Source organism: Falco biarmicus, chromosome 7 (assembly GCF_023638135.1).
Source record: "Falco biarmicus isolate bFalBia1 chromosome 7, bFalBia1.pri, whole genome shotgun sequence".
Lineage (NCBI taxonomy): Eukaryota > Metazoa > Chordata > Aves > Falconiformes > Falconidae > Falco > Falco biarmicus.
In genome coordinates, this window is record NC_079294.1 from 35,152,010 (window position 1) to 35,165,925 (window position 13,916).

At 42.3% G+C, this 13,916-nt stretch overlaps 1 protein-coding gene across 10 annotated transcripts in view; it reads left to right on the forward strand.

The window, feature by feature from the left end:
• The window catches only part of EML1 (EMAP like 1), a 130,633-nt gene that overhangs the window by 13,987 nt on the left and 102,730 nt on the right, over positions 1-13,916 (forward strand). For 7 of the 10 annotated variants that reach the window (XM_056347051.1, XM_056347040.1, XM_056347041.1 and 4 more), the window contains exon 1: positions 9,186-9,395. The exons of 1 other annotated variant lie outside the window; for it this stretch is intronic. Coding sequence is in view for 8 of the 9 variants with exons in the window: in XM_056347040.1 (XP_056203015.1) it covers positions 9,269-9,395 (127 nt within the window). In the remaining variant the exon portion in view is untranslated. Of the gene's footprint in view, positions 1-9,185; positions 9,396-13,916 lie in introns of those variants that run through there. 2 more of the 10 variants (XM_056347047.1, XM_056347050.1) reach the window with 1 other exon arrangement.

The window sequence follows — 13,916 nt, forward strand, 5'->3', positions numbered from 1 at the left end:
ATACTCATGAAGTAGAAATGCAAAAGTAATTTTCTACTTGGAGTGAAGATTAGGAGAAATTTCTTTGCCCTCATTAGAGGAAAGCATCTTCTACTGTTTTCACATCTTTAATAAAGGCAGGTTTCTCCAATTCTTACACAATAAAGGTGGAATTCTACCAAGTATCCAATGATGACCTGAACCACAATCATGAAATATGAGCCACCTGCCCATGTCACTGAAATCTCAGGAGGGAATTACAGCCTTTAGCAGGGTTCATTCGAGGTATACTACTTAAGGTAATAGGGCTGGGCAATCTCATTAAGATTTATTTCCACCCCATATAAACATGGGTTCAAAAGTACATCTGGAGCTGTACTGGCTTTATCTTTGGCTTATGGAAGAGATTGGAAAAAGAAGTAAACAGAGAATACAATCAATTGCTCAATCGGCTGGACCAGGAGACTGCGGGGTATAGCGAACACAGACTTGTGCCCAGCAGGCTTGGAGGCTGAGGAAATCGAAACAAACTTTTTTCCTTATATTGCATAGACTTTTTTTTTTTCCTCCCTCCCATTGAATTTAAAAGATATTGCATCATTCTGGGAGGGAGGGAGTAACACAAAACAATTGCCTCTGCTCTTCCCTAGTAGTAGTTCATCGTGTGCACTGGACTTGTTCCAGGCCCGAATTTGTCCCTACTCATTTGGGAAGTGCATGGCTTAGGAAAAATACATTTTCAAACATTTCAGCTTGTGTTGCAGATTCCCTGAAGTAGTCTGAGACGTTTAAAAAGCTTCCAGAGCATCGGGCTTGTTCTCCCCCAGATTATGCTATGTGGCGACAGTAATCCTTCTATCACATTCTAAGTGCTTGTTCTTGCTTCTGTTGAAGTCATCCAGATTGTGGGTTATTTGGAAGCATTGATTTTCTCTGCTTCTTCAGTATAAAAGAAGCAGAAGATCTTTCCAACTGGGAGAGGAGAATTTGCTAGACAGCAAAGGCAGAAGCTTGCTAAATTTCCTGCAGTGTCTTTCTGGTAGGCATGAATATACTTGGGTGTTTCAAATGCTAGAGAGAGGCTACATGTACCGGAATCAACTCGTGGTGATCCTGTCCTGAAGCCCAGGGGCTTTTGGGGTCAGACACCCTGTAATCCACAGGCCAACTCAGGCTGCCAGCATGATCCAGCTCCTCTTACAGCAGGCAGCAGTGGGGCCACCCTAGAGCTCACTCTTGTGGGAGGGTGGGCTGCAGGGCCAGCGCCAAGGGTGGCTTCAGCAGCAGGTGATGACCTCAGGCATGTCCTTGGTGTTGCTTCCACATGGCAACATGCTCAAGCTCTTCAGTCTGTGGACGTATTTTCTTGTTTGAACAGGACCCATCACACCCATCTCAGATTCGGCCCATCCTTTGTGGTTTACCAAAACCCAGGGTAAATGCATACATCCAGAGGCCCTTGGAGATACCAAGGCAGGGAAATGCATTTGGCCCCCTCCCACACTTTCTACGAGAGGCTTGGCTGGGAAATAGATCCTGCATCGCTCTTCTCCAAGTATGATTTCCTTGGCACTAGTTTAATGCATAAAACCACACAATCAGCACAGCCATGTAGGACAGGACTACGGTCTGTTTGGAAGAAAACTGAAGGATTAAGTAGAAAGAAAAATGTTGTCGGCAGTTCTAAGGACCCATCACCATAGTATCAAATCACTATTTACACAACTTTGTGAAGAAGTTTCCACAGGCTCTTTCCTTCAGTTTCAGTTAAACTCAGTATAGTCACTGCTCTGGATTTAAATTCTGCTCCGAAAGGCCTGTAATCTAAACATGGAAACATTTAAGTCATGCACTAAAACAAGAAAATGAAACTGATGGTGCGATCCAGTGCTGTGTGAGGACCCTTGGGCTGGTCCTGGTGGAGCTGCAATGGCCCCATTGCGTAGAGCAATGCCCAGGGAAAGCCCTCCTGCAAGCCCTGGAGCTGCTGTCCTGGAGAAAACCCTCGTGCCATTCCCAGAGCTGCCATGCTGGGGGGGAAACTCTCACGCAAGCCCCAGAGATGCCATCCTTTGGCAGGGGAAACCCTCATGCAAGTCCCAGAGCTGCTGTCCTTAGGGGGAAACACTCATGCAAGCCCCAGAACTGGTGTCCCAGGAGACCGAGGCTGGGCCAAAGTTAACAAGAGCTGCCTGGGCAGCCTGGTGAGCCAGGACATAACACAGTCCCTCTGCATCTCTCTGCAGCTGTGCTCCCAGCGCTGCCTGGCACATCCGTGTACTGCACTCTCTCTTAGGATGTAGGTGTGCTCTGGCCTGAAAGCAGCAGAATAAAGCCCCATCTGTTTTTGGTGGCTGAGCTGCATGAAATACAGTTCAGACTCTGATACAAAGAGGGAAAAATTAATTGGGTATTCAAACTTCAGTCTATTTTAATCTGGAATTATTAAGGACATCTGTATTTTTAAACACAATGTTTAACCTGACAGTGTCCCATTAAAATGCTTTATGTAAGCTCATTAGGAGCTTCTGTGCTGTATCATATTTATTGCAATTAGCAAATATTAGTGGCTCAGCCGAACTGCGAGATATTTTTTCTGTCCTGCTCCTCTTTTGTTTCTCCATCTCCTGCCTGTCATAACCTAAGCATAGACTAGGTTAGATCCTTTCACACATAAGCCTTTCTGTCTGACAAGTCCTAAAGAAGGAGAAATAAAAAAAGGAAAAGGAATAGAAAATTAACCATTAGGAGCCTCTGAGAAATCAAAAGAACCTCTTAGATTAAGTCCCTCAGCAGTGTCAAGGCTAGCAGCAGAGCCAGTGGCATTAGTGGCACTAAGTCACTTAATTCCAATATGATTCAGAATCATTTGTAGCTATCGGCTTATTCAGAGTAAATCCTCTTCCTCCCAGGTCTTTTGTTTGCTGTCTCTTGTAAGCTACATTGCATATAAATGAACTCGTAAGCTATGTGAAGGAGGGATGTATTTTCATTTGTACTGAAGTTTCATGCATGCAAACGCTACTGTAGAAATACCAGTAATGAATAGTATTAATAGCTAATGAATCCAATCCTTATTTTGGTTTTGTTTTGGGTTTTTTGAGCCCTTAGATATAAAATATGTGAAATGAAAGGGAGCTTTCCCTGAATAAAGACAGAGGCCCATTTTTAGAGATACTTAGACCCTGCTCCAGTCAGTGGCGAAGGGTGGCCCAGCTGGCCCATGTCCCAGTCTGGATCTCACAGGGTGGCTGGAATTTAGCCTCTGAGGTCTTTCACGGTTCATGAGTGAATCACAGGCTGCTAAGCCACTTCAAGGCCACAGAAAGCTCAGGTTCCCAAGAAGGAGCAAAGATTTGGTAACCTATTGTAAGCACTGGAGGTTCAATATAAGTGCCAGTTCAGACTTTTCAGCCCAACTTGCTGCTTCTGTGTGCACGCACAAATGCCTGAGTGCTGACACTGCTGAGCAGATAAGTGCTGGTGCTTGTCCTACAGCTCCTTGAGAGGATTCAAATCCTCTAGCAGAGGGTGTCCTAACAAACTGGGCTGCCACGTTGTGAACAGGCGGTGTGGAGGAGCATTTAGGAAGCAGTGTAGAAATCAGTACCAGACCCTCCATGACAGACCTCAACCTTTTCCCTAGCAGTGCCGTCCGGCTGCGCAGGGGAAGGACTGCTGGTCTCCTGCCAAGCCCCAGCCCTACTTGGCTTGTCTGTGGTGCTAGATGTTAATGCTCTCTCTGCCGGCCTGCTCGCCTGCACTGCCTGTGTTTGATGACAGCTGGAAAAAAAGTCCAACTTTTACAAGGCTATTAGAATTTTTTTCTTTTTCATGGAAAGGGAGGAAACAAAGGTGCCCATGAAGCTCACTTATTCACTTAACAATCATATAAAAATGCATCCAGTAGTGATCTTCTTTATTTGCAAAGAACTTACTGCAAAAGTGCCAGACACGTAGAGCAGCAATCTGAAAAATGATTTTTCATTTGCTGTAAACTTTGACACTATCACATGAGGTTCAAAGATCAGAATTTAGAGAGTTCATTTTGGGGACTTGGGCAATGAAGGTCCATGTTTAAAGGAGATGCATTCTGCAGCCCAATTCACAGACACTTCCTAGTTCTGTTCTTTTCTATTGGAGTTGCTTGGATCTCTGTTTCTCTTCCCATCTGATGCCCTTTCCTCCTAACGCCCTCCAGTGGGACTGGCTGCCACTCCACCACCTGGAAATCAAACCCAGCTTATTTCTTGCAGGTGTACTCCAAGTGATCATTAATGAATAAGCATGAACCCCTGAAGGCCATTGAATAGTGCTAAGTGCCATTGCTACAAGCAGAAATTATCAGCTGTAAAGTACCTGAAGGTATTTTGCAGTCCCATCTGGAAATATTTGCCCTGAGTCTGTCTCATTCCTCATTCAAACCTTTTCATTGATTTCAGGGAGCTCAGCTTGGATTGACTGTTAGGACTGATCTTAGGTTCCTAAAATCTCAGGTTCTCATCTATTTATTTTCTTTTTTAATGTTTGCATCAATTGACAAGTGTATCTTTTCCCTGTTGTGTCTTGCATGAATGTAAACTTGATGGCATGTACTGGTTAAACTGAAAAATATCATTGCCTAGTCCCATTGCCTTTCCAGGAATGGATTTAGGACACAGTCTAGAAATTAATGCCTTGGACGATAGTGAGGAGCATTAAGAGTGGGACCAAAAGAGGGTCAGATTATATAAAAAGAGAAACTCTATCTGCAAAATCCACTGCTACGCAGAAGATAGAGTATCTCATGGATGAATTTATTCGTATTTCAAAGCTGGTCTGCTGGAGATGAAGCCAGCTACAAAAGTACAAACTTGAGTCTGTATTCCGGTTATGTTAGCCGTGATCTTGCACTGGTTGGTTCACAGAAAATTTGAAAAGGAGGATAAATATTGTCTCTAAACCCCATTGCCAAAGAAAATGTAAGCGGTATTATTTTCAGCTGCTTACTCATTCAGAGGGAGCCACAGCACGAGTCTTGCTGTGCTCCTTGGCTGCTGCGAGCCAGCAGCTTTCCTCTTCCAGTGTGGAACTATGCATGCCTGGCTCTTGAGGGACAACAGGGATAAATCCCGAGTCTGCTGATGTTGCCTTGCTAACATGATATGTGTAGTCTAAGCATGTGCAGTATGCATCATGATTGTGCTGTTGGAAAAGAAAGTATTTGGGGAAACTTTTGCAAATGAGAAGACAAATATGCTGGTATCTCTTGTGCTTCAATAAAGACACGTAGTATTATGTGCAGACTGCCTAAAGAAATCACTACTCTCATCAGTGGTGACGACATTTCCTAACAAAGACAGATTGTGTCTACAAACAAAAATAAAAAAGCTGACTGCCAAATAATATCAGTGAATGTATCAAGAAAATATCATCTTGTTACCAAAAAAAAAAAGATAATCATTACAATCTGGTTATGTGGCTTGTCTAAACTGGGGAGACTAAATATTCAGTAACTAAGTATCACCACCCAAAGGATTTATTTATTATTCCCCAGTTATCCTACTGTCACTTAAATACTTTACAAAATGACCCTTAGCAGCAAAAATTAAAACCAGCTATATTTTATTAGTTACCAGCAAGTCCCAACTTCAAAAGATAAAAGACGTCAAACATGAGATCCCCATAGCAAAAAAAAAAAAAAAAAAAAGAAAGAAAAAGGAAGGAAAGAACCATTAAGCACAGCATCCCAGATTTGTCCCCCCTGGAGCCAGTGTTCATGAGCACACTGAGTAGCGAGTGATGGTTTCAATCCTGGTAAAGGCTGGACTCAGCCATGTGCAGCTGAAGGGATGCTCTGGAGGAAAAACAGGTTTTGGCTTCTCTATGTTTGGGACTTATGTCAGTAACACCAATATACACTCATTGCCCTGCTCTCTCAGCTAAACCATCTCTGGTTTACCTGTCCTTTGCATTGGAGCAGACATAAAGAAGCCTGCAGTGCACTTGAAGAAGCATCTTGTTTCTTTATCCTTCCTAGGGCTTGTTAGTGGTGGGTAGAGCTTGCTTAGAAAAAACAGAGTAGTTCCAGAAATCTAGTGATATTGTAACAGGCAATAAAAAATCCAACAGCTCCAAACAGAGCTCGTTTCAGGTTCAAATGCCTATCAATAAGCTCAGTTATACATTCATAAACAATCACTTGCACTGCAAGGATGTCACCAAAGGGTCCAATTTCATTTTCTCCCAATTCACAGCAATTTACAGGACTGTGATTTAAATCCTGGTCATCACCCTGAGTGTGCATGTTTGGGGGATGGGGAGTTAAATCACATGAAGCTTTCCTTCTCACACAGTCTTCTTTAGCTGTACCTCAAGAAGTCATTCAGCACAATTATTTATTACTTGCATAAATCAGGGCAATGCAAAGAGCTCTGCCACTGAAGTTTAACAGCATATTCCTGTTTCGTTATTGCTCCAACAATTCTAACCTGAGAAAGGGATGATTCCTTGGTTTTGTATGGTGGATTTTTGTTTGTTTTTTTTTTTTTTTTTCTTAATGCTGTATGCTTTTGGAAAAATAATAGACGGTGATTTATTTATGAAATTCCCAGAGCAGGAGGAAGTTATGCCTGAGTCTTGCTGCCATGGAAGGAGATAAATAGACTGTCCTAATATATTTAGCTAAAGAAGATATAACCCGTAGGAGAACAGACTGAGCAAGACTGGAGAGGCATATACAAGCTGGCATGGGAGATACTGAGCCAGAGAACAGACTGCTTAGATAGAGGCACTTATGGGTACTCCCCACCAACAAATGAATCATCGAGGGCATAAGTGACTATTTTTAGCAGCAGTTCCTATGTTTCTTTTGCCTTTTACCTCAAGAAAACTGTGAAGTGCTACAGGAGCCACTAAAAATCCATACAGAGCAATTCTGGGATTCTTTGGATGGGCAGGGCTCAAAGTGCCCTTAGCTTAGCTGTGCAGCAGGGGCCACAGATATACATCTATGCATTTGTGCATCTGTGCGTGTCCATGCAGAAGCAATTCATCCTCCCAACATACGCACTCACGTGGGGAGGGAATAGGGGTGCTCAGGCACCCTTCGTGCTGTCACCCCCCTGCTCTCATGCTTCCCCTCAGCTCCTCTGTAGGGATCAGGGAGATTGTGTTTTATGATATCCTAATTGTTGCTCTGGGCAAAATCCTTTGACTTCAGCTCTAGGGATCATGATTTAATCCAATAATTTAGCCCAATAATGGAAACCAGTAAGTAACACAATATTTGTTTTTATCATTATATTCACCATTTGGAAGTAACAGGCTGCAAACCCCTTACCATTTGTGGCAGGGCATTCCATTAATGCATCTATAAAAAAACAAAGATGTCTTCATTGACAGCACTTAACAATTTTCTCTATTACTTTGATGACTATTCACTTTGAATGGTAAGTGCTTTTCCGCACCATTGAAGCATAGCTAGTGTATAACCTCCGAGCACTCAGAAACGCTGAGATGCTACGAGAAGGAATGCTTAAGAGAGTGCATCCACTCTTTGGCACACACTGCCCAGCTTCAGACCCCGTCCAGCTCGTTGCCTTCAGTGCTGCTGTATCACACACAGATCAGGACACAACGTGCCCTGTGGCATTGAGAGTGGAACAGAGCTATTTCATCCGCCTTCCGCTTTTGCATGATTACCAAGTGGGTTTTACATTCAATTCCTTGTATGAAATTGGTGGTAAAATCTACACAAGTCTAAGCTTGTTTCATAAGCTTTTATTGGATAGCAGAAACAGTGTGTACTTGTCTGGCGGTGGGGGATATAGAGGCTGTAAGTTGAGAGGCTGATGTTCAAATCCAGCAGATCAGCATAAAGCCCTCAGGATATTATTTTTGCTGCAATTACAAGTAACAGCTATCAGGAAAAGAAAGGGTAGGAGACTGCCATGTAGTGAATAGAAACGTTTCTCCTCAGTTGTTTGTATGAATACTGCAGACAAGGATAAATAGTTGTTACTGTAAAGCATTCAGTCACAAATTGATCCCCATCTGTGTCTCTAGATGCCTCTAGCTTTTCGTTATGGGAGGCAGTCGCAGGTCATCAGCGTGGTCATTTTAAGCTTGGTACAAAAAACCGATCCTGATTTAGGAGTCTCCTTGCGTGACCTTTGCTTATATTCATAAGCGTTTCTCACACAAACAGCCCCAGTGATGTTGATGCTAATAGGTAGATGGTAGAGACGATTTCACTGTGACTGTTAGAGACTGGAAACAAGGAACAAAAGCTCTTTTCTGAGAGCTGCCCATCCATCTCAAATGCTCTGACTCACTTCACCTCGTGTGGGACTGAAAAACCAACACTGCCATCTTTTTACCACGTTTACAGGATCACAGCTTTAGGATACACAAAGCATTACTCACTTCAGCTGATTCCATTAATGCTGAAGACACAGGCTTGCACTTACTCTGTGCAAGCTGTAGAGAAGGCTTCTGTATGAGAGGATTATGGCTACAGTTCGGATGCTTCACGTTTCCTAGTAGAAATACTTCACAATGAAGCAATAGCATCATTAAGCTCCTGCAATATATCAGCATCTGTATTATTTCTTCTGTTAAGAGTCTCTCTAATTCTTTTTTTCTGGAAAGCTATGAAGAAAATCAAAATTAATGTTGCTGGTTGTGATTTTTACAAAACTAGTTACTTAGGAAATAGAGGAAAAAACCCTCAGGCTCAGTTCTACAACATATTCAAACTACCAATGCAAAACGGCAATACAATGCCATGTCAATGCAATGGTGCGCTGAGCAGATTTGTGATTGCCTGACATGTGCCTATCTGAGCATGCTTGTATGCAAACACAAATTCAGTGTGGCATAAGTTATATGAACTATGTTATCTTGCACCAAAATATTTTCCCAGTTCTGTGTGTTTCCAAATATATCTAATTTATGCATTTCTGAGTATTGCTCACAATTGAAGCAGGTTTATCTTCTCTTATCCTGTTTAAGTGAGAGATGCTGTTGGATATTTCAATGGATAGAAAAATATTTCTCCAGGTGGTGCCACATTTGACAAAACTCCACACAAGGCATCCAACACAAGCCCTCCAAACTACAAATTTTTTTATTGCAGGACACGTACTCTCCCTTTCAGTGACCTTGCCTACTAAGCGGGTTCTTATGACATCACCTTAATGCTGTGGCTTAAAAACAGCTTAATTAATTTGGTGTCTATGCATTGCTGTCTGCTGCCATTGCAACCTTCACATAAATAAAAAGAAGATAAAGCACCCAGCTGCCTCTCATGCAGAGCCCTTTGAGTCCTGGACATAACCCACCAGCTGGTCTGGGGGCATCGCTGAGGAACATGAAGTCCATCCCTGAGGAACCAGCCCAGGCAGACCACAGTGGAGCACCAGAGTTCTGTGCAGGTCACTCATTTCTTCCATTACTTGATTCTGCATTGCTGTTGACAGGAGGTTTACTGTATATTTTATAACAGCTGGGATTTTAATTCCATCTACAAAGTAATTAATTTTCCTTAAGTGTGATGGTGGCTTGGTGTTAAGTAGTGAGTAGACAGGGTTACTGCATTGATGTTTTCTGTGGTCTGAATATGATACTGTAAGATAGCATCTGTTTCTGTATTGTGTGTTTTTAAATAGCATACTACAGCAAGAAAAAGCATTCTGACTCAGTGCTAGAGACTCGTTTCTTTTTAAGTGTTACCTGTTCATGGTGAGTGTTTTAGTGTGAGTTTAGAAAATAGCTTTCCATTTCTTTCAGTACAGTCTGGGAAGTAGACAGGTGGCAGTAAATAAAGGACAACAAATCTAAAGCAAGATATAATGCCATTAATGGTTTAAGTTACTTTAATAAGAAAGGATTTGTTACTAGTTGGAGATTGTAAATAACTGTGCTTTCAGTCAGTAAGGACAAAAAAGAAGATATAGCAATCAGAATAACTGATTTTAAATATATTTCATTTTCCTAAGGAGTAGACTTGTAGATCTTTTTATGTTATTCATTAGCTAACAAAAGTAATCCCCATCCTGAGATCTAGCAAGAAAATCTGGGACTGGAATTCACGGAGAGACTAATCTGCGTAGATTAAATAGCTGTATTGTTTTTCTCCCTGCATTGTACAGCTTGGCAGCATACCCCCAAAACAAAACCAGATTTAAAAGAGAAGAGTGTGTTGCATTTCTGCCCAGCCCCAGAAATAGCAGCTCTCTCATACCAGGGCACAGGGATTGCTGTTTGCACATGGCAGGGACTTTGTGGTCTGCAGGTGTACTCCCGGGAGGTGCTGTCAGCATCGCTGTGCACTGCCAATGCCCTCAGCAGTCCTGCCTTTCAAAGAGCTCAATCCCACAAAGCTGCCCGAGTCCAGAAACTGGCATCACAGCAGCAAACGGTATTATCTGAGTTATGCATGTATCAGACCTGGGCTCTGCACAGCGAGGATAGGTTCAAAAACCCTTCTGACAGCCCCATCGCTGTATTATATAGCATGTGACTCATTAACTGTGAGCAGCTGAGGCAGCCCAAGTAGAAAGATGCTTTTGGAGCTGGCTGCTTTGTTCAGAGAGAGCATTACAAAGATGTTATGCTTGCTCTTGTGGAACAGGCTGATGTACACTGAAGATGGAGGCGATGCATTAAGGAGCCAAGGCACTTCCTCCCTGTACAAGCCAAGCATAGGTCTGTGTCAGACATCCAGGAGCTATTCAAAGACAGAAGTACAGTGAGATCTCTGAAGCTGTCTCAAACTATCTGCTGGGAGGTTGATTCCCAGTGTTTGTGGAAGAGCAGATATTTCTCTTAACAACAATTCTTGAGAAGATCCTGGGTTGCCTGTAGTCTACAATAGATTGAATGAGGAATCCATCCTCATGGGTTCTTCTTTGTGCAAAATAAAGAGATAAGATAGCTAGATGTGGATAAATGATACTGCTTTTAATCGTACTGTTGGAGTCTACATCGCCCAGCATGCACGGGAAGGGCATATGTACCTGTTCTGGTATTGACACTGAGCCACGTGTGTACCTGGGCACTTCGGCTTTTACTGCACACTGATGTTCTCCCCCCAGCCATGCCATCCTCAAGATGTTTTTCCATCTCCTTTAATCAGATTAACCAGCTGCTCCTGTGCTCATGACACTGACTCTGTGGGATGTACTTCAGACCTTGGTCAGTCTTGCCTTCCTGTTTACCCCCTCAACAGCTGTGAGCTCAAAGCAAAGGGATTATGTCCAGCTTGACTTGCTGGGGCACCTATATTCTGTTTTCTGTGAGCAGGAACCTTTTAGTCCCCTTGGACATGCTGCACTGCACCTGTGTTCCCTCCAAAACGGGGCTCAGGGTGGTACCTTCCCTAGGGAGATGACAGGGGCAGACCTGTACCATCAGCTTCAGACTGGTATCAACCTCCAAAACATTTTAAGGCATGCTGGCTGGCAGAAATTACATTTTTATGTCCCTCAGGGGGACATTGTGGGAAGGTAGCAGGTGATTGAGCTTGTACCTCTGATGAGGGCAAGCTGCCACTACCCCAGCTGAAACTCCTGCTTCTTAGCAAGGACATGGTAAGGAGCTAATTTGCTACTAATTTGACATAAATAGGAAGTACAATGGGTATGTGAAAATAACCACACAAATTTCACATACTTACATGGAATCTGTTCTCCTACTCTGATGTTAAGATGACATATCCCCGGTGATGTAAGCCAGCTTTCATTCGTGTCTACAAGCGCAAGAGATAGCACTAAATGTGTACACAAGCCAACGAACAAATGTTTCCATTATTGTGTTTGTAGTCTGGAACAAAGAACCCAGTAAACCTCTGAATAGCGTCAAATATACCCACACTAGAACATAAAAAGGCTTTTCCATAAATACATGCATTTTGGGATGCCTGTTACTTTGTTCTTAAAACAGAACCAGAGGCAATTGCCAATGAAATCAGCAGTCACCATACCAATCAGATGATCAGCAAACAGCTAACACAGTGTTTACAGGACAAAGTCTGGGCTTTGCTGCGCTCCACAGCGCCTAGAAGCAGTTGCCATCACTACTTTTCTTACTGTTATTCTCCAAGATCTTTCAGCTTTGTGAAGCAGTAATTACTATGAATATGCATGTATCTTCCCTCATAAATTATTTCTGGCACACAGGCTTTAAGTAGGGCAACAAAGATATATGAACTAGACAGGCTGTATATTGTTTGTGTGGGTTGTTTTTTACGAAGTAACTTGGATTTGAACATCGGGTATTTTTACTGTGCTGTTCCTGCAGTACTAAAGTATTGATTCTGTCCCCTTGAACACCTAATACCATTTTTAATATAAGTTTATTTGCAGGCATCTAGCATCTGTGATGCTGCGTTGGTTGCTGTATGTTTCTACAACAAACGTTAGCTGCAGAAGATGAGGTCAGGTGCCTCTACCCAGATCCTACCCTGGTTGTACCAGCGCTGGAAGCATGAACTGGTTCATTTACTTGTCTTGCACAGTTTTACATTTACGGTCTGGTTTTACATAGCCTTGCGCTTGTAGCACTGTGCTGCAGGTGTATTTGCACATCAGAAAGGCTGGATAAACGGTGACGTGGTCACTGCCCATTTGCCCGAATCACTAATAATAAAGCTGGTCTATTTTTTAAAAGGGAAACTAGTATCAAGCTAGCTAGTCTACTGAAATACAGCTGTCTTTATTCATATATGTCCATATATGTCTATATATTTTCTTTTTGCCTAGAATTTATAATGTTCAATATATATAGCTTATTATGAAAAAAGTATATTTTTGTCATGTCTTTCTCTAATAATCACTGGATATGTATGTCAGAAACAGCCAGTGAAACAGAAACATTTTCATTTTAGTCTGAAAGGCCTTCTGGAAACAGAGCCTTGTGTTGGAACATTTCTCAGAATATTTCTTTAGATCCATCTGTCAAAGGAAGATATTAAAACAGATGTTCTTTTATCTTTTTATATATTGTGGGCCTAATTTGGGAGCTTTTTCTTAAACACATTTCCTGTTGTTTTCATTGCCCTTCTGAAACGTAGACGATACCATGTCAGAACACCCCTGGGTACTTTTATTTACCATTTTTGGCTGACAGAATGTTCCACACCACACTTCCTAGGCTTATGAGCATCGGTATTTAGAAATACTGACTCCTAAGTGTATTTATGCTGACATACTATCGGCATCGACACAGAAAAATTTCCATTCCACTCCATCTTCTGTGCTCGTCACCCTGCCAAAATCCAAGTTTCTTTCATGTTCTTCTTAGGTGCTTGCTCCATGTCTCTTTTTAGCATCCTTTGTTGGCAGACGGATGTGTCAGTGTGTCATGACATTCCTAAAAAGTGCTCTGAAGGCTGTGGTGGGAAGGGAACTGCCAAGCCCTGCCCTGCAAAGCTTTGCTTCTCTACCACAGTATAAGGGAGCATCATGACATCTTCCCTCCTGAGTGGAGCCATACTACCAGCCTGAGCACGTCACCTCATTTGAACTCCTACATTATATAAAATGAGGAAAGAGGTTTTAATCTATCCAAGAACATCCCCATGAAAGGAGTTTTAAGTAATTTCACTGATTATGAAATCTCAGCCATGAAACTCTTATTCAGACAGAACTGTGGATGGGAAGATCCCTATTACAGCTAGAATATTTTTCTCCTAATAACAATGAAAAACCTGCTACATATTAATTACATTTTGAATGAGGGCTTCTGTGCTGTAGTGTTTTAATGATCTCACTGTTGCCAAGTTTTGCTTTCAAAATCCTAGTGGAACATTTTTACCAGGCCTATTAGGTAACGCACAGAACTTTTGGGCACAAAATCACTATCTCCTATTCAATGTTCTCACACTAGACTTTGCCAATGACACAAATGTTCTTTTTCCATAAATTCCATCAACCATGGTCTGGAAGCCATAGTTT